The sequence below is a fragment of the Crocodylus siamensis genome, chromosome 3 (assembly GCF_052110815.1).
Source record: "Crocodylus siamensis isolate JL-2025a chromosome 3, ASM5211081v1, whole genome shotgun sequence".
NCBI lineage: Eukaryota > Metazoa > Chordata > Crocodylia > Crocodylidae > Crocodylus > Crocodylus siamensis.
In genome coordinates, this window is record NC_143397.1 from 256,112,959 (window position 1) to 256,138,713 (window position 25,755).

The window sequence follows — 25,755 nt, forward strand, 5'->3', positions numbered from 1 at the left end:
TCATAGGAAAGCAGAGCAGGAAGGGACCTCACAAGGTCATCTAGTCCGGTCCCGTGGGGCAGGGGGCTTTTTATAAAGACTTTGCTAAAAGCACTGAGCAAAGCAGGCCTCAAAAGCTGGCTGGCATCACCGGGCCACTGGTGGTAGACAGCAGGAGTGTTTAAGTGGATCCCTAAGGTTGACGGATAAGGGTGGTATCAAAGAGTCGTGAACACATCTAAGGATTAGAGTCATCCGGTTGGATTGTTACGTAAATACCTGCTGTAAACAATACTGCTTGATCCAGGTATAAGAGGGACTGCAATGTTTTGGGACTTTCCATGAGGTTTTGGGGGCCACAAGCAATTAGGATTTATGCCTTTGCCTTATCATAAGGACACAGAACGAACATCTCGTAGCCCTCTGGACAAGCGTGTTAATGAGCTCGTGCTTCGTAGGTAATAAATCTGGCTGAGTTTTTGCAGAGGTAAGAACTGACCACAAACGCAACCTTGTGGTTAATTCTTTATGCGGCATCGAGGTCTCCAAGGAAACACGCACGGCACATACCAACACCAACAGCAAAGGCCGACAGCACGCTTATGCACAGAGAAGTGCAGTGGCCAAGAGAGAACAGGGAGGAACAACACTACAATAAATCAGATGAAATTCAATCAGGGAAAATGCAAAGTGCTACACTCCGGACAGAACCATCACATGCGCAAATGCAAAATGGGGAATGACCGACTGGGCTACAGGACCACAGAGAGGACTTGATGATACACTGGACTGCCGACTACAGGAGTCAATAAGACATTATCGTTAGAGAAAAGTGAATAGTATATTGGGATGTACGAACAGGTGTCATAGGCGAGTTATAAAAAGTGACTTTGCTACTCTGTTCAGCGCTGATGAGGCCCCATCTCAAGTCATGACTGGTTTGAGGTACCTCATTTCAAGCAAGTCAGAAGGGAGGGCAGAGTGGCACCTTAGAGACTAACTGGTTCAGGGAAGCTTTTGTAGGCAAGAGACAACCACCAACAATCTGGCCAGTCCATTCCTAGCAAGTGAGAAAGCAGGTTGAAATCTCATGCCTCTCTGCTAAGCCAGTTAGTCTCTAAGGCTGGGGACAGAAGTTACACATAAACCAGTTTAAGTGATCAGACATCAGTTTAAACCTGGAACAGACCAGAAATTCAGTGCACATCAACCACTTCCAAAATGGCTGAAACTGGTGTAAGATAAACATGGTTGCACATCGTATCAGACTTAACTGATTTAAGTCAAACCAGTTTATGGAACTTCTGTCCCAGACCTAACTTGTCCTCCTGGCGTACATGTCAGCCTGGAGTCAGGCACAACGGCTACCTCTCTGCAATACCTTTGCACTTCCAAGACAGACATGAAATATTTGTAGCGATCCAGGAGAGCAACAAAAATGGTAAGTCTAGAAAACACGCTGGGGTGGGAGGGGGGGTGGGGGGGGGGGGCGAGTTTGTGGTCAGTTCTTACCTCTGCAAAAGCTTGGCCAGGTTTATTACCTACAAAGCACCAGCTCACTTACACGCTTGCACATATTTATTTTGGAGAAGAAAAGACTGAGGGAGGCTTTGAGAACAGCCTTCAAATACAGAAAAGGGTCGTTATAAAGAGGATGGAGGTCAATCGTTTTCTGTGTCTACAAGGGGCAGGACAAGAAGTCATGGGATGATATTGCAAGAAGGGAGATTAAGGGTAGATATAGGAGGGTAGATATGCAGTTAGGCACTGGGATGGATTACCGAGAGAGGGTGTGGACTTTGTGTCACTGGAAGTCCCTAAAGGCAGGTTAGGCAAACGTTTGTATGGGTCAGTTCAGACAAGGGTGATCCTGCCTGGAGTAGAGGGTTGGGCAAGAAGACTTTCGGGGGTCTCTTCCAGTCCTATTTTTCTCTGATTTCCTATACTACCATTACCATTTTATATGTAAAGCTCCACTACTTTTGGTATTGCATTACACACACAAATCAATACGTGGTCCCTGCTTCAGGCTCCCCGTCATGGGACTATTCAAACCTCACCTCCGCTACTACAAAAACCCTTGCAGAATGCAAGACTGGCTTTGTATTATACAAAGGCTTTGCTGTGCAAGACCTTAATGCTAGTTTGAGTCAGCCTTGCTACGTGAGTCCATCTAAGCTAAGACTCTGCCTCCTCTCCTGCCAGTGCCTTTGTTCCAGGCATACTATTAATTTATTCAGTTGAGCATCCCCTCTCCAAAAAGTCTAGCAGACACCTGATGCTTCAATGCAAGACAGGTAAAAATCCCATAATGCACCTGGCTAGCTGTACATCACTGTGGGAAAGAAAAAACATCTCCTTCATTTGTGTACAGCAGAACACAGAATAACGGATTGGAAGGGACTGGATATAAAGCTTTAAATCAATGGAAGGTTTCTCAAGGCACAGGAAACTTTATGTGAACACTATCCACAGAGCCCCCAGAGGGACTTAGACACCCAGCCACAAATACCCATCTGAGTCGTTCATTTTATAAGGGAGAAGGGCTACAGAGTTTACATCAAAATGTGTAGGTTTAATTATTTAAGCTATACACTGTTATAAAGGAAAAATAAAAAAACCCAAAAAACAAACAACCCCCCTGTTAATTTAACTGACCATAGAGTGGGAGAAGTTATTATGTGATGTCAAAAAGAGAGCTGCAAAGTTATTTCTCAGATTACCATAAATGTTTGCATCTTCTACTCCCTTCTGCTCTTAAATGTATTTATACAAAAGCCAAAACACCAAAAAAACAAAAACAAAACCCCCCTTTTCCCTCTCCTACAGTGAAACCCATTCTGATCACAGCCTCTACTCAACTTTGCTAAAACTGAGAACAACATCCAAGGGTAAGGCAATAATTACTTTTCACCTAGCCTTATTTGACTTCCCTTTGGACCCAATTTGTGTTGCATGAAATAACCGGGGGATATGGAGAAACGGCCAGGTCATCACATCTCTATAAAGCCGTGAGCTATCTTTTGATTTATTTCTTTTGGCTTTGAGTTGATCATTCAAACACCTCTTCCATTCATTGACTCTGTAAGGCTGCTGTAGCCTTCACTAGACTTTCCCTTTGCCACTACCTCCACTTTTTAAAATTTACTCATGTATTTATTTTTTACTACTGTTTAAACACAGAGAAAGGAGAAGAAACAGCAAGTACGTTTCTCTATGGAAAAATCTCACACTAACATAGCTTTGGGCTGTTAAGGGCTACTTGGAGAGGGCCTTCTTTATGCAACTTATCTCACGTTCATCCTAAATGAAGGGGCGGTGGAGTTGTGTCTAGGAAGGCAGGAAAGGTAGAATGAGAGAGGATAGGGAGAAGAGGGATTTTAGGGTCGGGGTTGAAGCCAGGATGGGGGACAAAAGAATGAGAATGAAGTGTATTGGGAAACCTTGAAGAAAAGCAGCTGAGCGGATCCACGGAGGGAAGGAGGAAGGGAATTTAAGGAATTCTGCTCCTAAAGGAATGAAGGAAGAGGGTGAAAACTGATCTTGCAAAAACAATGGGAAGTACCAAGATAATATCCAGCAGAGAAGTATGGTTCCTAAATCCAGCAGAGCAGGTACAGAGCTGACAGACCTGTATTCTTCACTCATCTACTGGATCAACTCGTTATCCCGGGCAAGGCAGAGAGCTCTCACTCAGGTTGCTTCTGCTTGCAGTGTTGTGCAGAGTATAAACCCTAGCCCACCCTCAATGAGCATGCGATGGGCAGGGACATATCATACGAAAATAGGGCTGGAACAAACGTTGTGAAGTCACCTAGCCCAGCCCGCTGTTCAAGGCAGGATCAGCCCTGATTCAACCATCCCAGCCACGGGCCAATCTAACCTGCTCTTGAACATTTCCAGGGATCGAGCGTCCACAACTCCTCTAGGCAGCCTGTTTCAATGCTTAGCCACTCTTATAGTCAGAAAGCCCTAATCTCTAACCTAAAATTTTCTCTGATGTAACGTAAGGCCATTACGCCTAGTCCTGCCCGTATGGTCACCCCCATCCTCTCTCCCAGCGCCCATCAGGTATTTGAAGACTGTTCTCAAATCTCCCCTCAGCCTGCTCTTCTCCACACGCAGTAATCCTGGTTCTCGGTAGGATTTGGGGTAGTAGGTTACAGATGCGAAGCAAATTGATCAGACATGGGAGAAAAACAGGAAATTACTAGAACCTGCTCGGCTGTCAGCCGGGGTGCAATTCAAACGTATTTGGCTGAAGTCAACAGGAACTGCACCTGCACACATTAGGAGCAGGCTCTGCCCCAGACAAAAGCTGAACCCGCTGTTATATATATAATAATAGCAATGTCCTTGCTGTAACTTTCCCCCTCCTGCAATCGCCTCCCTCCATCTCTGCCTCTCAGTATTGAAATGACCCGCATGTGGCGCTGAATGAATTCCATATCCACATGAATTACACTGCTTGGCCACTTAGGTGTGTTTTCACCTGATTTTTTACTCATTTGTAACCGATGTACTACTTGACTGTTCCATGGATATTATATTCCCCAGATCGCCTAGCGATTTCTGTGGTTGCTTTCACCCGCTCGTTCCAGGCTGCTTGTTGAACTTAAGCATATGCTACGACAGAGTGGGGATTTCACTATACTGCAAGTTGGATCTCATGGAATTAACCTCAAGAGAAAGCATTTTTTCCCCCTGACTAAAGTGGTCCCGGCATCTGCTTTGCCAATTTGCAGAGGCAGCACGCGGTTGAATACTGCCATTGTAACAGAACAAAGGGAATTAGAGAGACGCTGAGCTCAGCAGCTTTAGGGCACTTGCTTTTACGAACCCAACTTTCAATCTAGACGGCATCTCAAAGGGCACATACCCTGGATGAGCCTCTGACAACCTCAGACAGCTGCTTGATAGCTTTGGTGCTGGTAGTGATGGTTTTATTGGTCTCCTGCTGAGTCTCATGCCTGTAGGGGGGAAAAAAATATATATAAATATATAATGAGCCAATATATAAATATATATATATAATGAGCCACCCATTTCATTCTTTTGCCACACAGAAGTTATAAACAAACAGCAAAAAAAACCCCAACTATGGTGATGGAAGAGCTATGGGATGAGGAGCGGGTGGGTGCGCTCAGCAGAAGCAGGAGCAGCACAAAGTAAGAACCAGTAAATGCTGGAGGGGTTGTGGCTGAAAGGTCACTGTGGTTGTCAAGTAGACAAAACGGGTTTGGATCTCTGTTTTAATAAGGAACGGCACGCAGATAATCAATGGTGGCATTCAGGCGGGGAGAGACACAACGGGAACAGCGGTCACCAGGGAAAAGGGGAGGCCACAAGAAAAAGGAAAAAGGGGAAAAGTAACACAGAGTCGTAAAAAATGAGGTTCAAGGGACCTCAGGAGGTCACATCCAGTCCAACCCCCTGCTCAAAGCAGGACCAGCCCCAACTACATCATCCCAGGCAAGGCTTGGATAAGCTGGGTCTTAAACACCTCCAAGGATGGAGATTGCATCACCTCTCTGGGTAACCTGCTCCAGTGTTTTACTTCCCTCCTCATGAGAATTTTTTTTTTCCAAATATCTAACCTTTACTTCCCTCACTGATGCTTGAGACCAACAGGGAGAGAGAGGACCTAGAAGATCAGATTATGTAGCAGCCTGCAGATGGTGACCAGGGCAAATCAACGCTCAAAACCTAGCGTCGTCCACTCCCTGCTATCCCTGCCTTAGCGGTGGTTTAATGCTAAACAGGCAGCGGCAGTGGCAAGACGTAATGCTCATAAAAGGTAGCTGATCTGGTTAGCAGGAAGCAAGAATCCTCCCTCGGGTGCACCATATGTGTTTGTCTCTTGGGCCAGGTTTCAGGCTTATGTTTCAAGGTGCTGAGGATCAACAACGTGCTCAGTGCCATGCAAAGACCGATGGCTCAGGTCATGGGAAAGCCACCTATGCTGAGAGCAGAGCAGCCCAGCCCAACCTGGGAAGTTCTGGTGAAGGTCTAGGTCTGAACTTGTCACCATCTAAATGCACCATGCCTTTCATCAGGGAGATGTGAATTCCCAACTCATCACGCTGCACATCCCTGCTGGAAGGATGACGTTTGTTAAAAAGCTGGGCAGAAGCACGCAAGCCAAGTGCATCAATTATATGTAGCTAGGATGACTCTTAAAAACAGGTGTCCCATCTCTTACGAGTTGTTTAAAACATCCCAGAAATATTGGGAAACTACCTGAGCCCACGCGCAGCACATCAACAGACAACTTTAGAAGTCATTACCAAGTCAAACTATTCCCTGCAGAAATACAAGCCTCCCTCTTCTCTATCCGGCTTATAGCAAAGGGGAAAAAAATGTGGTGGTGTTTGAAGAGAAGTAGCAGAGGTCCCCAAAACATCTGGAGAAAGCAATGTTCTCGCCACTTCGGAAATGCAGTCTGTATTACATCCGTGGCACAGTGAGGGAGCTCGTGACAGAGAATCACTGAATTGGCAACCATCTCACCAAATAAGCTGGTCCTGACATTAATGGATGGTAGTTTCTATTTAAAGAGTAAAACAGCACACATGGTCCCCACCGTCTCAGAGGCTCATGCATAACGGGGCATTTTGGTGCCACCATCCAACTAATACCCTTGTTCTGCAACCACAATCCCATCCTGCTCTTCCAAAGACTCGCACGAGCCCTTTTAGCATCTCCCGCTAGGAAAAATGCAGCTGCCTTCCTCCTCCCCTGCTCCCTTGCAAGTAAAGTCTTTCCAGGGACAAAGGTGTCTCCAAAGTAAGCAGTGATCTCCCCCCTGGTGCTTTTTCACTCGTAATCAAGGCATTTGCCTTCCCACTCCTACATCCTCCTCCAGGGCTTGGCTGATGGAGCAGTGCTGCCTCCGTGACTCTCCTGTAAGTTCTACTTCTTTTCTTGCCTGCTCTTTGAGCCTGCCCAAGTACACTGAGAGGACCACCTTTTTGCTGACCGTCGATTCTCAGCCCACACTCCCAAGTCTTTTCAGTCTTCTGCCAGTTAGCCTGCTCCTTTTATAGGCCTGTTGTATCATGCAAGAGTACACGCATGCACCTATCAACACCGCAGGCGCGGTCCGACCACAGGCACGGGGTACACCGAGCCCCAGGCACGCGGTGCGCAGAACTGGCTGCTGCATTCACCTCTGCAGCAAACCTCTTCAGTCCCCATCTGCTTATAGCAAAAACTCCAAGATCTCCAACTAGCTAGCACAGGTGGGACAGCTGCCTGTAATAAAAAACATGGTGATTTTATGTATTGCACCTAACAACCCTATAAATGAAAACTTAGCGTACCATGAAGACAGAATCTCCGGAGCCATCGAGCGGCACTTCAGAGGCACGTTAAAGACCGAGCCAGACTATACAGAAGAAGAAACTCCTTTATCACCACAAAGGCCAAACAAATTAAAAAGCGCCTAAGATACAGGCAGGTATTTAATGGCTTGGTTGAGTCACAGATTCGGTTACTCTCTGTTCCCTTTAGCTAAATAAAGGTATCTTCATTTATTTGCATTTCCAGGTTCTATTGCATTGGCTGATTAATCCCTTCATGGTTAATTCCAGAGAGGAAGTATCACCTCCTACCAAATGCAAGGTGTTCGGAAATGTCACGGCAGGGCAAGGACCTGGGGATGTCACTCTTGGTCATTGTCACAGGGATGCCAACTTAATAGACCGATCCCACTGTCCTTACTCGCATGAGTCATCCGGCTGAGTGCAGGACTTCATGAGTAACAGTTCAAAGATTGAGCCTTGTGACAAGTGATTCCTTTTAACATGATATAAAACACATAATACAAGTTGATGCCCAGTCCATCTTTTCTTTCTTTCTTACCTCATTATATTATCTAGCCACAGAATGAGCTGGAAAGATCAATGTCAGCAATCCATATCCACATGATAAAATGCCTTGCCATCTTTCTGCATTCATTTCTCCCCATTTTCTTAAGTAAAATGTCTCTTGGTTTAAATTCCAATGCAAATGTGATTTAACGCACATTATATAATAAATGAGTGCTGTACATCAACTATTCACTTGGATACCATCCTTCACTTATCTGCCTCGGGGAAGAAAAAGCCACCGCAAAATGGAAAAAAAAAAAAAAAAGGAAGAGTAAGGGGGAAACAAAAGGAAAAGAAAAGCAAAAGAAAACAAAAATGGATCCCCTCTCCATCTTCAACCCAGTTACCAACATGTTGCTACTTGACTTCTGTACTTGCTGCTGTGTTGTCAGCATAATTAACTTACTATGCTTCAGCCTCAGAGACATGTTCAGAAACCAGACTGTGATTATATTTAATTTACATTAGATGCTATTAAGATCTTCATTAAAAACAGAGGTCCTGGAATTCCACCTCCTGCAGCATTTTATTTTACTTTAATATATACCAAGTAATAAGATACGTCGCTGTTATTATTATTATTATTGCTGTTACTACCATCTTTCTTCATATCCCTCTCCCTATGGAATTGGGGAAGTTAATTAAAGGGATGTCTCCAATGAATACAATTTGATTTTGAGAAAAAGTCACCCACACAACAGTATGCTAAATATACAGTCTATACCGATACAGCCTATTTGGTGGCATGTGGTATGCACAACTCAATTGGACATCGTTCAACACAGCAAATCCGTACTGCAGGGCTGCAAATGGGATGAGAGTTTCAGAGACTGATATACATGTATGTGTGCACACATAAGGCACATGCATGCAAGCATATGAGCTTATAAAAAAGGGAAGCAATGCTTTAAAAAAAAAAATAAAGCAGGAATAACCTAATAGTAGCCTACAGGATTCAACATGACTGCCTTGTTCATTAATATGGAAGTAGGGTTCATTGCATCTATAGTTCCTAGCATATAGTCTTGGATAATCTTAGAATATTTGCTTTGATGTACCGTATCTGTCCTTCATTTATCCAGAGCAGAACTGAAACAAGTGTAATGATCTATTTCCCTCCTCTCTCTCACAGGGGTATAATTAAATAGATTAGTCATTATTTATAGAAAGTATTGAGATCCTTGGTGGAGGATTAAGTACAAAATATGATGCAGTGCTCAGGGCAGACTTCAAACGCAGCAGCAGGCATCGAGAGAGAAGCAAAGGGTTGCACTTATCCTTCACAGCCACCCCCCGCCCCTCTCCTGTCACATGCAATAGCCCCAAAGACTGGCAACCACACTAGCTCCAACACTGAAAGGTCACAGATCAGTCCAATAAAAGATGCAATTTCACTTCAAATCAATTTTAAAATTGCATTTGCAGGAGGCACAGGAGGAAAACAACTGGATGCTGGCCCACCGCTTTCCAAACAAATGCTGAAAGCAGAACATCGAGGACAGGAAGAGAGAGACCGTGTGAGCCAGAAGATGCACACCTGCTTGCATCTGGAAATGTCAGATCAAATCCCACCCAAGTCAATCATGGCTTCAAGCTGCTATGCGACTAGTTTGCATTATGCAATACAACTTGGTGCTGTCTCAGGGCAGTTTCTGCTCATAGCATGGATTCGCAGACAACCGTAGCCATCACCAAGGAACTGGAATATCCAGCCCTGGGATATCAGGCACCGTTGGTACAAGCCAAGCAGTTGTGGTGAAATGCCACAAGATCACGCGAGTTTACAGAAAGGGAGTAAATGCTAAGATTTCACCCAGCCCCATGGTTGCTGCAAAGCTGGCGGACAGGGATAGAAGAAACGACTGTCGAGTGCGACAGCAATGCTTAGCTAAGAGGCATCGGGGGTACTTTCAGGGCAGTCACTGCCAGTTGCTCCTAAATCCAATTGAAATGTAGGGTTGTAGCTTGGTGGATGCTGTAGATCTGATGGCAGCGGGTGGTGTTTGCGTAGAGGGAAGAGACATCAAGGGCACCAGACCTCCTCTATCAATTTTCTGCAGCATGTTCCTACAACATCGTAACTGTCAAGACAACACGCTAGAAAATAAGATTTACAGAGCTGTCTGCATCCAAAAGCACTCTATAAACTGCACACAACTATCCAGGTATCCCTCAGTCACCTCCAGTGGCCCATTTTCCTTCAGACCACTGTCCAAGTTGCAAGGGTAAGACAAGAACCTGGTCTGGTCGCACCCCACGACAGTTTAGACCAGGGAGTGAAGAGTCAAAATCTAAAGGTTGGTGAATCATAGATACCCAGGGCTGGAAAGGACCTCAGGAAGTCGCATCGAGTCCAACCCCCTGCTCAAGGCAGAATCATTCCCATCTAAACCATCTTAGACCAATTTAAAACGATACAACCTTAAGTACCACTGGCAAATTTTTGTCATAAAAAGTAATTAAAATAAATCTGTTCACGCGTACAACTGACAGGTTGTCTGAGTCCCACATCTGGTACACGTACCACAGATTGGGAACCACTGGTCTAAGCTGTTCTTAAGGTATCACGATCATCCCACTCACACAGCAACCAGGCACAAGGCCTGAAAACATCAAAATGCCAAAAGCTTGTCTAAGTTCATCCCAACCATGCAGTTGGTCTAATAAAAGATATCACCCACAAAATCCCTTGCCTCTCACACATCTCCTAGACCAATGGGGGTCTGCAGACTCTGTGTAAGGGGTCTGTGAAAGATGGCTATGAACGATTAAAAGCATGTGAATACCTACATGTACAATTCAAAGAGGGTCATGCCTCCATTTGACATTTTTTAGGGGTCTGCAAATGAAAACAAAAACCCCAACAACTTAAAAACCATTACCCAAGACAAGCAAGGCTACAGCATCACTCAACGGTACAAAAACACCCTAACTTTCCAGAGGTAATTCAGGGAAACGTCCATGTCCTGCCAAAGCAAAGACAGGAAGTAGCTGTTAACGTCTAGGTAGACAAACTACAATTTTACTAATTGAAATTTGACACAGTTTCAGAGGGAACATTCCTCCTTTTGCAAAAAGTCTTTGCACACCATCTTCAATGAACACAAACACTCCGGAATCCAGTTTCTTCTTAGAAATTATTGTTACATAAACCCTAGCCAAAGTCTGTTCTGAGCTGGGAAAGGAGGAGATGTTTTGTTTAAGTGTTGTCATGGGTAGGGAAACTTGCTTTCGGTCTGAATTGTCTCGCATCCAAATCCTGACATCAGAGCAATACAGTGCTTTTGAGGCACATATCAAACGCACATTTACTGTACCAGCTTAAACTTCATTACATTTTATATCCCATTTGGCACCTTGGATTTGCACAGTGAGTGAATAGTTTTATGTGTTTAAGAGTTGGGTGATCAAGTAGGTTTGACTGCAATTGCGTCAGGTGGCCCACTGTACCTCCAACTACGCATTCCCCAGATGTTGCTCTGCTTTATGTCCTGTGCACAACAACTGGGAGGCTTAGTATTCGCTTTAATTTGCTTTTGCAAAAGAAGCAAAGACTACAGGATACAGTGTGAGATGATGCATGATCTTCAGTGCAAGCACATCTGTACCCAAATACTTTCCTTGGGGCACAACATACACGTGTAAAGAAATCATTATTCAAACCATAAAATTACAGCCATGTCTTAGGGCCTGATTCACAGCACTGGAGGAAATAGGCTATTGCCAACAAAAGCTCATGCCTCTCTAAATCAGTCTCTAAGGTGCCACCCTCCCCTACCTGCAGCTGTGATTTTTCATACCACTAAAGTCAGAGGAGCTCAAGATGCTCAAGCTTTTCATAGGACCGGGCTTGTTAACTGTACACAGGAGTATACTCAGCTTTAATCTCATTATTCATATGGATTCACCTGCTAACCCAGCCTCATAACTGCAGGAGCAGCTACAGGACGTCCCCCAGCACTTCTGAGCTTGCGGACTGCATCTCAAATGCGTGGATGCAACCCTTGCTCACAGCTTCTTCCAGAGTAGATCTGCCAATGAAGCCCTGCAACCTTATTGCGAGCGAGGCACTGCTCTGATGCATTAAACTGGTCTATTGAACACTTAACTGCAGAAATGCAACCCATGCTACAGTATCGCTATTGAGAGGGAGAGCAAGGAACAAACCCCTCCAGCTGCTGAATGAATGCATGTGGCAAAGATGCCAATGCCATGTGTCAGTGGGTCGGCGCACCTGCTCGGCCCCCTTACGAGTCCTTCTGAAAGTCCAAAAAAATAGTCCGTGAGTCAGGTTCAGTGCCTCCCTAGGGAACCCCTCAGCCAGTCCTCATAACATAAAGCAACAGGCCTTGTTTCAAACAAATCCATGCAAAAAGCAAACCTCTAGCCTTTCCTCAGGCAGCAGAAAAGGGCCTTTTAGGTTTGACCCTTCCTAGATCAAGCTCCCCTGGGTTTTTTGGTCTGCTTCCAGCCAGCAAACTTCCCCTTCACAGCTCAAGCTGTTTGCTCTTTCTCCCCTTGGGCTTTCAGCTGCCCATTAATCAACCACAGCTGGGCTCCTACCCCAGGGCTGTCTGCTTCTCTCAAATGGCCAGGCTGCCCTGTTACACTATGGCTTGTTTTCTAGGCTGTACTGCCTCTGCTTGTGCTCACAGGGAGAGATGAAAGCACCATGCATCTTTCTGCTGTGAGAATTTATTGCAGAAGTAAAACACAGCAGAGAGATAAGCTAGAAAAAGAGATTGTATAACCAAATCTTGGTGTTTTTTGCTGTGTGTTTTTTTGTTTTGTTTTTTATTGTAGCATTAAAAGAAGAAGGGCTAAATCTGTCTGCCATGCTTCCAAACGGATATTCGTAACCTTGCTATGTTCTTTAGGAACTGATTCTGCACCGCGTGCAGTCACATACAGCTGGGCAAAACAAGTGCTGAGTGGATGGAAAAATGCTCCAGTTCTGATAGGGCAACATTTACATCCTCTCAGCACGCACATAAATTACTCAACTAAGCAGAGCGGGTGAGAACCAGGCATGAGTTTCAAGTATCAGCCGTGCAACTATTTCAGACCAATGATGCCACAAACATCTAAGTGCCTTTCATCCCCAAGTGTACTGTACCGCAAGGGATTTCTCGAGGGGTTTTTGGGGCTTTTAAACAAAACCAAGGATCACTTTACCTATCACTGAAATGCAGCTAACCGTGGGATAAAAGGCTGGTAGTAATTTAGTGAAGCATGGATGCACCATCCAATGCTTCTGGATTGGAATATGCTGCATCTGGTTCTATGTACAGTGCATATTATCTAATATTGACACAAGCCCCACATTTCAATCAGGTCAATGCGGATAATACCCTATATCAAGGGTGTCCAAGGTCCACAGAGCCATATCTTCTGGGCACCAGTGCTACCCCTGGGTCTTGGAGTGACCCACAGGCAGCATGTCGGGTGCACTGGATGACCCCAGCCAATGCCCACAGCGGCCGTGCAGAGCTCCGGGGCTACGTGGCACAGCCCTGCACAGTGGCTCCGAGGGCATGCGGGTCGGCTGGAGCAGGACTGGAACGCAGGGCCGGTCTGTGGGCCTGGTCTGGCCTGCAAACTAGCCCCCACACCACTCATCCAGTCTATGGGGCCAATGAGTTTGTCACCCCTCCCCTAGACCTTTGCAAGAAGCAACTTTAACATCCACGTGTCAGGATCTCCACTTTGAATTGCATGTTGAAAAAAAGCACAGAGAGAATGGATGACGTGCTGCTTACAGGAGGAAGACTGGACTCCACACTCCCCCGCAGGGCTGTGGGTGGGGAGTGAGGGGCAAGGGCACTGGCAGGGCTGCTCAGTGCCACACAGCAGAGGCGAGGGGCGGCTGCAGCTGGCTGTGTCCTAGTGAGTGAAGGGGGCGGGGGCAGCTCTGATTGTCCATGATAAAAAACCCAAAATCAAACCTCAACATTTATAGGTATTTACAGTTTATTATAGTAACGTAGGCACTGATAGGCATCCAAATTGCTTCAAATTTGTAAATATATCAGTAAAATGTTGTGTTCAACTGATATATATACATATATATGCATACCCACACACAAATATATACACACACACACATACGTGGCTCTGTGTGTGTGTGTGTGTGTGTATTTATATAGTGGTGTTTCATTTTAATCACAGATTTTGTTTTGTTTTTTAATTAGAGAATTTGTGATTTTCTTTTTTTAATCAGAGAATTTTCAATTTTTAAACAGGGGAAAAAAAAAAAAACAGGCTCCCTGCTAGTTCAGAAACAATCCAGGACTGGAGCCTGTGGGAATCTGTGCAACAACGGCATCCCTTTTATTAAGTTACTCCTGAAGTTACTTTCTCTCCCCCCTTACCTTCTTTTTGCTAAAAGTGCTTCAACCTTAAAGGAGTTTTACCTCATTTCCCAATAAGATAGTCAACTGGAGTAATAGCAATGGCCTTGAGAGAGCTGGGCTGTATCACATCCACCAATTTCCCTTTATCTATTAAACTTGTTAGCCTACCAAAGAATGAAATTAAATTAATTTGCCATAATTTGGTTTTGATGAACCCTTGTTGCTGGCTATTTATCACCTTGTTTTCTCCAGGTGCTCACAAATTGACTACTTCATTAACTGTTCCTGCAATTTACTTTGCATTGAAGTTAAACTTCTGCTCTGTAATTTCCTTAGTCCCACTTTGTTCTCCTTCTTAAAACCATTGTCTATGCTCATCCATTTCTAATCTTTGAGGACTTCACCTGCCCTCCATGAGCTCTTTAAAATAATTGCTAGTGGTTCTCCACTAATCCCCTTAGCACTTTAGAGTGAATTTCATCAAACCATAAGGATTTGGATTTCTTAGCCTGTTTCTGCCTTGTGACCTTTGCATTTCCCCATTAATGACTAGACTGTAGCTTAAACCCTGCAGTTTGCGGGGCACGCAGACCTATCACCCCCAGCAGAAACTCTTGCAGGCCTTAGCTGGATGCAGTTATAAGAGGGTAAAGAAATGCAGAGGAAACATTATGCATTCATTACAGTAATGGGCAGTAATATTATACATTAATGGCCCTTTCTGCAGCCTGTGCTGGGGGAAAGAGAAAGTACCTGCTGCAGGAGCTCCACAGGGATCAGCACAAGAAGCACATTGTGCTCCCTGGCTGCTGCAACTCCATTACTAACTGCTTGCCAGTACTTTCAAAGAAAGATTTTTTTTCCTCATTCTTCCTTTCCAAAACAGGGCACTGATCTTATTTGGGGGCATGCTGTTTATGAGAAAATATGGTACTTTGTTCCCCCTTTGTCCCTGTGCCTCAGCTTAACTCTTTGCAGGGGTGCAGGCCACAATTCTGTGGCAGGAAAGCATTGAAAGGGGGGTCTGGTATGTGCAACCCTGGTAAGGAAGTGTTAATGGCTCCCTGTTGACCTTCAGAAAGTGATCGGCATCTTGTTTAGATGTCAGTCACGGACGTGCCTAAGCGAACAGCACATACGTGACCTAGAAGGTAGGGCAGAATGGCATCTTAGGGACCATCAGACCCTATGTTCTGCCCGACTTCAGACTGACGTGGCTAGCTAGCAAGGGAGAGGAAATGACCACCCTGCCTTACTCATACAACCCTAGCCAGCACTGGTGGAGCAGGAGCATAGATAGGAAAGCAGGTGAGATAGTGGAGCTTTCTTCCCCAAGGGCACTTCCCAGGAAGCATCATGTATTGGGTGTGATGCCAATACTTACTTCATTTTACAAATGTCTGCATTTGGGAGAAGGCCCTTTGCAATGGTGCAGCTTTCTGCACCCCGTCTATTTTGGCGTTTCCACTTTCCATGTGATCATTTCAACTTCTTCCACTTCAAACTTATTAACTATAATAGTACTTGTAGTTTATACTTACACATGCTTCCTAAAAACGCCCTTAAACATTGACAGTTCCCATCTCCAGTCACTTATTTAGCACTTTCTGCTTTTATTAAAAATAATAATAATACTAATACAGCCAAAGTCCCCATTTTGGCCATTTATGTACTCAAGCCTAAGGCCTACTCCTGCTCAAGGTAGGGTCCTCTCTCCAAGACCTGCAAGACGTAGGGCCTCCCTCCTGGGCATTCCTGCATTTCATACTTATATCCCATAAGCTATAGCATGGGCAAAGTCAGCTTAGCCCTAACACCTTCTAAGCCCTCTACTGAAACCAAATCACCAGTTTCAGACTCCTCTACAGCGTCCGGTGTGGCTACTGGCCAGATGACTGTCTTCAGCTCTCACCTCAGACGTAACAACTGCATTGTGTGTCCTGAGGTATTTCACATCGTCTCCCCTGGGCAGGAAGATGCTTCCTGGCTTATTCTGATTGTAAGGGGCTGGCAGGGACCTTGCAAGATCATCGGGTCCAGCCCCCAAATATGAGGATGCATTGAGATGTAACTGCACAAGAGGCAAAAGTAGTTTTGGGATGGCATTAGGTGCAAGACATGGAAGCTGACAGTGCTTGTCTACTCAGCACTAGTTAGGCTCATCTAAAGAACTGTGTGCAGTTCTGGACTCCACGTTTTCAAAAAGAGGACAAAAGTGACCAAGGGCTTGGAAAGCAAGCCTTACAAGAAGAGGCTGAAGGAAATAGGTATGTTCAGCTTGCAGAAAAGACACTCAAGAGAGGACATAATAGCAGTCTTCAAATACCTGAAAGGCTGCCACAAGGAAGAGGGGAAAAAACTTTCTCGCTTGTTGAAGAGTAGGGCACGTACCAATGGCGTGAAGTTGCAAAAAAGTAGGATTAGATTGGATCTCTGGAAAAAAAAAATTAAAAAGGCTTCACTGTTGGAGCACTGAAACAGTACAATGGACTGTCTAGGGAAGTTGTGGACTCTCCACTGGAGGTGTTCAAGAGGTTGGACAGCCACCAGTCAGAGATGATCTAGGTGTAGCGATGCCTATGCTCTACTTTGGGTATTTTCCATGCTTCTGGGTTCTGCTGGCTCCTGCATGGGGCTGGGAGGAAATTTCCTCCTCCTCCCCCAATCACTGCTACATGTGTCAGGTTTTTTTGGTTTTATTTTTTAAGTCTTCATCAAAGGAGTTGGGTGTTGGCTACAGCCAAGCCTGGGGATTTGGGCTGTGCTCCTGCTGGGACTTAAGCCCAGAGGTTCCTGGCTAGGGGGTCTTGCCCCTCCACTCAGGGTCAGCCTGATTACCGTATTTTGGATCAGGAAGAAATTTTATCCCATAGTCAAATTGGTATGTATTGTGGGGATTTTGGCTTCCTCTGTAACAGGGAGTGGGGAAGGGGGTGGCCCTTTACTATATCTTTTGAGCATATATTAATAACCTTTTACAGAAGCTGCCTTGGTCCCCCTATTTTACCTGTGGCAGGTTAGGGTGTTACATATTTTGTTGCACCAAGGTTCATGGTAATTATCCAGTTTCCATAATCCTGCAGGAAATCAGTCGTCGCCATCCACTGAACTTCTCACTTCAATAATTTATTTAGATTATCGTCTATTATTTAACATACATATTACATTTTGTGTGTGGTTTGGCTGAGCTGGGAGGGATCTCATTATTTTGAAACCTCACTACTTTGAAGCCTACTTCGACAACAACAGACGATGGAAAAGCGGGAGCAGCAGAAACAACGCATCACAGACCAAATCACGGATCCAGCACCACCCGCCCCATTCAGAAATGCATGCCCAAGCTGCTGTAGAGTCTGTCAGTCCTGGATAGGCCTCGTCATCCAGCTTTGGGCACAATCATGGAAGACAACCATGCTCAACTGCAAGGGATTGCCATATTGTGAATATGTTCTAATATTAATATTTAATATTAATAACATATATGTCCAACCATGAATACATGCATTAGTAATATTCTGGCGTGCGCATTTGTGCATGCATGCACACACACAACGGGCATGTACACATTTACAGACTGAAAAAAAAAGAGGGGAATAAGTGGAACGCAGTGGGATTACACCCAAGATGACTTTAACTTCTTGATTTTGCAGCTCTTGCTCTCCTGCTTGTAGAAGTTAAGACAGGTTTACTGCTTGCTTTGGCACGGTGAACAGTAAGCATGAAGGACACTTTACTGACGTGGATGAATGACTGACCGACCCAGGTCCTCTCGAGAAATCACTCTGAATCTATCATTAATATGAAAGGCGGCTGCTTTGTATCGCCAAGTATGAAAGGCTTTAGTAAACACAAACATAAAAAGAAAACACTTTTTGTCTCCAATATCATGGGATTTTCTAGTTCCATGTGATTATGTGCCAGTGAAACTTTCAGCTTTATTTTAAAAATAAATTAATAAATGTCAGGGTTTTTTTAAATAAAAAAAAAACACAAAACAGTTAGTTTCATTTCAGAAATGAACCTCCTTTTGTCCCCAGATAAGCCAACTGGCACTAAAAAAAATGGATTGAGAATGTAGATAATGAAATGCGATGTAAAACAAAGAAAGGCAACTTCAGATTCAATCTGAATTTTGTTATTCCTATTTTCTGTCTTTCTGGTTAGAGATCTCTCTTCCGGGCAGTTCTTAAGTGTATGCCCAAATGCTTTTCCCACTTGCGGCTTGACTGTAGGAAGAAAAGACATAAACACTGGCTGCACAAGTGAATCACCTGGTTAATGGGCAGCCTGATTTAGACTAACGCCTACTGTTGCCTGAAAAGTAAGCTTCTGGCCAGCAGGAAGCATTAATATAGACACACAGGACATTCAGTTCTTTTGCAATCTAAGATATAATATGTATAGGGCATGGAAGCCAGGCAGAAAATAGAATGATTTGCCATCTCCCCAAAACACATCTTCAAGAGTCAAGGGACAACCAACCTCCAGGGCTGCTACAGCACACAGCATAAAGGCACCTTTTAACAACAATGAGAAATGCGTGATATAATACAAGAATGATTGCATTTGCCAAAGCCAATATATATGACGTTACTTTGGTCCCAGGGAAACAAACCCTAAGTTATGATCCACCCTGGGTAAAGGCTGAGTATATGGTGAATTGGTTCCTGCCAGCTTAATGGGCTATGCAGAAGAACACCAATTCAAAATGAATAACTAAATGCATATATACAAGCCTGGTGTTGCGCTCCAGTGAGATTCCAGCCTTGCAAAACAGAAGCCTATTCAATACTCAGGCCAGTATTTCCTAAATATTTGGGGTTTACACCCCAGCCCCTACTGCCCTCAAGGTCAATCCCCCTTGTTGACAACTGCAGCTGATTGTTGCTGCTGATTCCTGCCACCATCCCAGCCTCCTGCCCCCCAGGAACCTCTCATATGCCCCCTCGGATGAGGGGCCTGCAATTTGGCAAACACTGATTTCAACTGGTAGGCGAGAGCCTTCTAAAATCTTCACATTGCTGTTAATGGACGTTCCACCCCAAACCTGAATTTTTGAGCACCATGAGGCTACACAATTCAATAAAAAGGAAAGTATCGTGTGAAAAAAAAATAATGACGTGCTCAGTCATGGCAGCCTCACTCGTAGCAATGCATACTTCATTTTCCAGTGCTGTAGTTCCTCTGGTTTCTTGTAAGTGCAAAAAGTTTTAAGCAAGGTTTGCAGGGTCTGGCTTACTCTCTCTGCACAGGGCACTCCAACTCCTATGCCGTAATGTTCGAGTAAAACTGATCTGAGAAAATAACTCTGGATATATGAAATTTATTTGATTTGAGGTAAGAGCAATTTTAAGATGGGGGTGGGGGAGGCCACCCAGGAAAAAAAGGTCAAACTAGAAAAATATGCTAATTTCTACTAGCACTTTTTATACACTCAGGTATCAGATATCATGAAGCTAGTTGTTCTGCCTGGTTTAGGGAGATGGAGTAATGAAAAAGTTAAAATTAACATGGATGAGAAGATTAATATTAATAATAAATTGCTGTAAAAAAAGATTTTATTTTTTAAGGCATGCAGGCATAACTTAAAGGGAGCTACACTGAGGGTGGAGTTACACATCACACTTAGATCATATTAATGGCACTTAATATACAAACACCTGCATGTTAAAACTCATTAACTCATGCTAAGTGCCCTCTGAGCACCTCAAAGTTGCACAACATTAGACAAGGGTTAGCTGTGCTACCTAGCTCGTATTAGGGTAACTTCAGAGAGATACAAGCTGCAGTTTTAAGTCCTCCAGCATTCCAGGATGCACCACTCCAAGCCGCCTCCCCCAGCACCACCCCCCAGAGCAGGGAGAAAGCTCACAGGAGCGTCTTGGCCCACACCACTGCTCGCCAGCCCTCCGGCAAGTTATAGCTGTGCAGACAAGAAACGGTATTAACCTTTAACATGCAACTGCTCACCACATGTTCTGAGTGTAATGCTGCTTATCATTACACAGATTTAGTATGCTTTAATTATAACGTACAACTTTACCCTGAGAAGAGAAATGGATCCCAGCTGCCTAGTAGATACATATTACTTTGCGCCATTTACTTCGTAAGCCCCTTTAAAGTCTACATCTCTGCAGCTTCCTGAGCTTATAGGAGCAAATTGTGAAGAACAGACAAAATTAATATTGCTATACTGTGCAAGACTCCAATATACTCAAAATATCAAGTTCTTGATCTCTGAATAGTTTTCTTCCTATCTCCTTCACTGTCCTTTCCATCCAGCTTATGTTTCATTCTGACTTGCCTTTCCCTTTCTACAACACTTACATTCAGCAGGCAGAAAGCTCTTTCCCCATCTTTTTTTTTTCTTTTTTAAATGATTGTTTCAAAAAAAGCTGGCAATCTAAAAGCAGATATTGTAGGTGAGGTTTCACCCATGCACAGCCCCAGTCATCAATTTAAAGACCCTTTGGTCCATATGATAACAATAACGTATAATCCCCAGTGCGTTTTCTAGGCAGCTCTCCCGCACCATCCTTAGGCTGACATCAGATCATAAAGCAGCCTAGCAGTTAGATTACAAAAACACAGGGCGCTTTATTGGCCAATAAAGCATCCGCAAGAGCAGCCATGTGAATGAGGACCCCGTTTTGGAATGCAAGTGACAGTAAATTTTGCAGTATGTAGCACCCAAAAGGTATTGCTATTACAGCTGTTGCGCAAATCACCATTCCTGGTATACAACTAAAGGGTTTAGTTCACGGCTAAGGGGGTGCACATTGCCAAAGAGAGTGGCAGACAATTAAAATGCACTGGCAGAGATCCAGAGCAATAAGCCGACAAAAGATATTTCTCCATTAAGAAGTTGGTACAAATATATAACAAGCCAATGAAAGAACGAGTCAGGGGAAGCTTGGTTTAAAAATAAAACAGAAATTCAGAGCCTGTCAATTTAAAACTGTTTCGAGTAAAGACAGTACTATCTATTTTCTTGGCACAAAGCAATAGACCAAACATATAATGGACTCAGATACAGTGACTCTGTTTACAGTGAGACACAATGGAAGTACCCAATTCTTCCAATCCACTGAAATATAAAAAACGTAAGTCCAATTATCAGGAACTACTGCTGCTGATAGTAAATTTGCTCTGTTGGGAGGGGAAAATGGTTCACTGTAAGAGTGGCTGTCAAGAGTCCAATATGAATACTTGACAGAGGAAAATTACCTGACAAAAGATCAATAATCTCTCTCCTCCTTGAAACGAAGCCTACTCATGAAATAAAATGCATGGGGCCCATCTTTGTTGTCCATGTGCTTTTTACAGTCATTTATACCACTGCAAAGCAACGGTGAAGTGTGATCAAATCAGGAGAGCAGCGTTTTACATCCACTTTGCAATCACACTGCACTCGTGCAAGAATGACACAACATGCAAGGTAATGAAGACTCAGACCTACCGACTATACCCTAGTGAAAAGGCAGGGGGCTGAAATTGGTCCCAAACATAACCCTCTGCAGCCACACTTAGTGAACAACCCTGACTTCTGGTCCACACTACAAAGTTTTCTCAGCAAACACAGCCCAGCCTCTCACCCCTTAACTGATGCAGATATGCCAAAAAAAAGTTCACTCTGGGTTCAAAAAAACCCTCTTCTGTTGCCATATGTTGTGTGTCCACTATGAGACACTGCTACAGTTATTTTGGCACAGGGAGCAGCCACAGCTGCGTAGTGCAGGGAAGGGCTCTGGGGTGTGGCACAGGGCACGTGGGGGGGGTGGTGCACAGCCGCGGGGCAGGGCATGGTGAGTGGCCGTGGTGCGGGGAGCGCCCACCAGCTGTGGCCACATGGTGTGGGGAGTGGCCCTGGGGCGTAGCGCAAGGCGCATGGGGCTGGGGTGAGCAGGAGGGAGGGCAGGGTGGTGTGCAGCAATAGGGCTTGGCATGAAGAGTGGCCACAGTGCAGGGAGCTCTCTGTGGCATGGGGAACAGCCCCAGGGTGTGGCGCAGGGTGCATGGGGGGGGTATGGTGTGCGGCTGCACATGGGGGTGGTGCACAGCTGTGGGTTGTGGCACAGGGAGTGGCCACGGAGGGAGAAGCATGCACCGGCTGCAGTCGTGTGGCATGGGGAGTGCCCCAGGGTGTGGCACAGGGCACACCGGGGTGGGGGTGTGGGGAGTGGCCGCAGCATGGGGAGCTTCTCCTGGCTGAGGATGCGCGGTGCAGGAAGCAGCCCCAGGATGTGGCACAGGGCATGAGGGGGCAGGGAGGAGCCACGGCAGAGGGAGCCACATGGCTTGAGGCACAGCTCTAGGGTGTGGCAGAGGGTGCGCAGGGGGTGACACATGGGGGGCATGGCATGTGGCTGCAGGGTGCTGTTTGGAGAGAAGGCATGGGGGGCGCGCCCCACCCCATGGCCATGTGCTACAGCCGGTGGGTGCTGTCCACGCCCCTCTGCCTGCTCCTCATGCAGCAATGTGCCACACCCCCCCACCACGCGCCCTGCACTATGCTCCCTCTGAATGGCAGCCCCGACCCTTGTGTGCCCTGTAGTCACAGCCAGCAGGCATTGCCTGCGCGGAGGGGTGAGGCGCGCGACTGCAGGTGCCGCCCAGGAATCAGGTGCAAGGAGCATACTGTGCCCTATGACAGTGTGCTGCAGCCGGTGGGTGCTACCTGTGCCCCCCCTCCCCGGGTGGTCCCTGACCGCCTCTCCCTTCTCCTGTCTGTGTGTCCGTCTGTCCCTAGTGCTCCAGGCCAGTCGGCGCATGCCCTGAGGTTACTTACAGTAACAAAACAAAAGCTTTTCAAATGTAATGTCCTAAAAAAAAGCAATTAAAATGAGCTATTAGAGCAGAAAGAGAGCCCTGATCAAACCATGAGCACATTCTAAGAAGAGACAACCCAGAAAAGGATATAATGGTAGGTTGCATGCCAGGGATCGTAGAATCATAGAAGTCGGGTCAGAAGGGACCTTATAGATCTTCAAGTCTGACCCACCGCCCGGGCGGGAGAAAAAACTGGGCTCAAATGGTCCCAGCCAGGTAGGCATCAAGCCTCCTTTTAAAGACCCCCAGGGCAGGAGCCAGCACCACTTCCCTTGGAAGTCGGTTCTAGATCCTAGCCGCCCTGACCGTGAAGTAGTTCTCATGGATGTCTAGTCTAAACCTCCTCTCCAACAACTTGTGGCCGTTATTCCTTGTTAGGCGGGGGGGTGCTAGGGGAAACGGGGTCTCTCCCAAACCCTTCTGGTCCCCCCTAGTGAGTTAATAGAGAGTCACCAGGTCCCCCCTCAGCCTTCGCTTGTGAAGGCTGAACAGGTTTAGGTCCCACAGTCTCTCATTGTAGGGCCTGCCCTGTAGCCCCTGGATCATGCGGGTGGCCTCCTCTGGACCCTCTCCATGCTGTCCACATCCCTCCTGAAATGGGGCGCCCAGGACTGGACGCAGTACTCCAGCTGCGGCCTGACCAGTGCCGCATACTGGGGGAGGATCACCTCCTTGGACCTGCTTGAGATGCGTCTGTGGATGCACGACAAGATGCGGTTAGCCCTGCCAACTGTGACCTCGCATTGTCGGCCCATGTTCATCCTGGAGTCCATAATGACTCCAAGATCCCTTTCTGCCTCCGTGCTCCCAAGAAGGGAGTTCACCATCTTATAAGTGTGCTGCTGGTTACCACTGCCCAAGTGCAGCACCCTGCGCTTGTCAGTGTTGAAGCGCACCCCTGTAACCTATCCAGGTCTTGCTGCAGTCTTTCCCATCCTACTAGCGAGCTCACCTCACCCCAAATTTTGGTATCATCAGTGAATTTAAACAGGGTGCTTTTCACCCCATCATCCAAATCGCTGATAAAGAGATTGAACGGCGCAGGCCCAAGGACTGAGCCCTGAGGGACTCCGCTGCACACCTCTCCCCAGGTCGAGGACCCGTCCACCACCACCCTCTGAGTGCGACCCTGCAGCCAATCTGCAAGACAAGATGGCAGGAAGACACTGAAGACTACTGGAACATATATGAATACAGGGACAAGGCTGATAATAAATAGACTCAGCCAGATGGACAATTTTTATCCATTCTGCCCGTAAACTTCTTGATGAGGAAAGCACTGGGTTGGTTGACTTCCAAATGTCTTTTTCCCTAGTAGTGTGTGTGGCGGGCCAGATGGGGGTACTCTTGCACTAAGACACCCACCTCACTGTGCCCCACCAAAAACCAGGCTTTGGATACCAGCCCAGGGGCACCCATCCTGGAGTACACCCACCAGCCTGGGGTACCGTATCCACCACCCAGACTCAGGCCTTTATCTGGGCCCTGTGACACCCAGGCTACACAGGCCCTGTAGATCTTGGGATCTTGGAGTGCTTCTATTAGCCAGAAGCACAGAAAGTAGTCTCCCTTAGTCAGCTGACCCAAGGGAATAAAAAGGCGTGCCCAATCCCTCTCATGCAAGTACCACAAAGCTTGTTATAGCAGAAAGCTTTATTGGGTAGAGAGGGTAGGCTTGGGGAGCGGTATAAGTCAGATAAGTATCAAAAGAATACCCTGAGCAAACAGAGCCAAACAGAACTGCCCTGATAGCCATTCAATATGATGCTAAATTACTGTAAGCTACCTTCCTAGGTAAGTTTCTGGTAATTTACTCACAAGTATCATCCAGAGGCTGATTAGGTCTGCTCTAGGGGCAGCATTCATTGCTCTAGGGGCAGCATTCATTTCTTTCTAGCTGTGTCCATAAAAACCTAGCTTTTCTTCCTTCCCTCAAGATAGAGGACCTCTTAAATAACCTTTCTAACCTCATCACTAAGTTCCCATCATTGGCTGATGCCCAGTGCTTTCCAATGACATCATCTTCCCAGGTGAGAGGACTAGTCACCTGACCTGCAGTGGCAGAGAAACAGAGACAAAGGGAGCAGGTCCCCCTCTCTCAGGAATGTCCCCAGCCCTGGCCACAGCTCAGTATTAAAAAAAAAACGATGGGGCAGGGGTTGTCTGCTCACAGCAGAGACTGATTGGAGGGTTGATTCCTCCACACCACGTCCCAGGGTTGGCCGTTAGTGACCTGCAACACTCAGCTCTAGGGAACTGGATGACTCCCACGTGGTGCATTTCAGATCCACTTTTATTCTGTTGCATATCAGCCCCAGTTGGCTCTATTGGTTTCTTGGCCAACACGAGAGGACTCTGGGGTCCTGAATTACAGGTGTGTGGGTTCACAGAATCTCTCTGATTTGGACAACTTTTGATTTCTGATTTTATAAGTGCTCTGTATCACAAGAGCAACCTTCAATGGACATATCTATGCCACTTCCATAAGTCCTGCCTGACTAACCATTCCCTAGCCACACACACCAAATTACAGCTGCTGCTTTTTCAGAGGCGGAGATCTTGAGAGAAGTAGCAGAGGATGCCCCCAGACCAGATTCACAGACTCATCCCCAACTGTGGTATGTGAAAAGCAGATAGGTGGATGGAGTGTGCTTCCCGGTGACGCTCTCAGGATTACAACAGAAGCAGCATGACAACATCCAACATGTACCAATCATGAAAAG

The 25,755-nt window shown here is 45.9% G+C and overlaps 1 protein-coding gene across 11 annotated transcripts in view; it reads right to left on the bottom strand.

The window, feature by feature from the left end:
• Positions 1-25,755, bottom strand: part of TSNARE1 (t-SNARE domain containing 1) — a 791,067-nt gene that overhangs the window by 404,076 nt on the left and 361,236 nt on the right. For all 11 annotated transcript variants that reach the window (XM_090040739.1, XM_090040746.1, XM_090040740.1 and 8 more), the window contains one exon: positions 4,859-4,949. In XM_090040739.1, the coding sequence (XP_089896865.1) occupies positions 4,859-4,949 (91 nt within the window). The remainder of the gene's footprint in view (positions 1-4,858; positions 4,950-25,755) is intronic.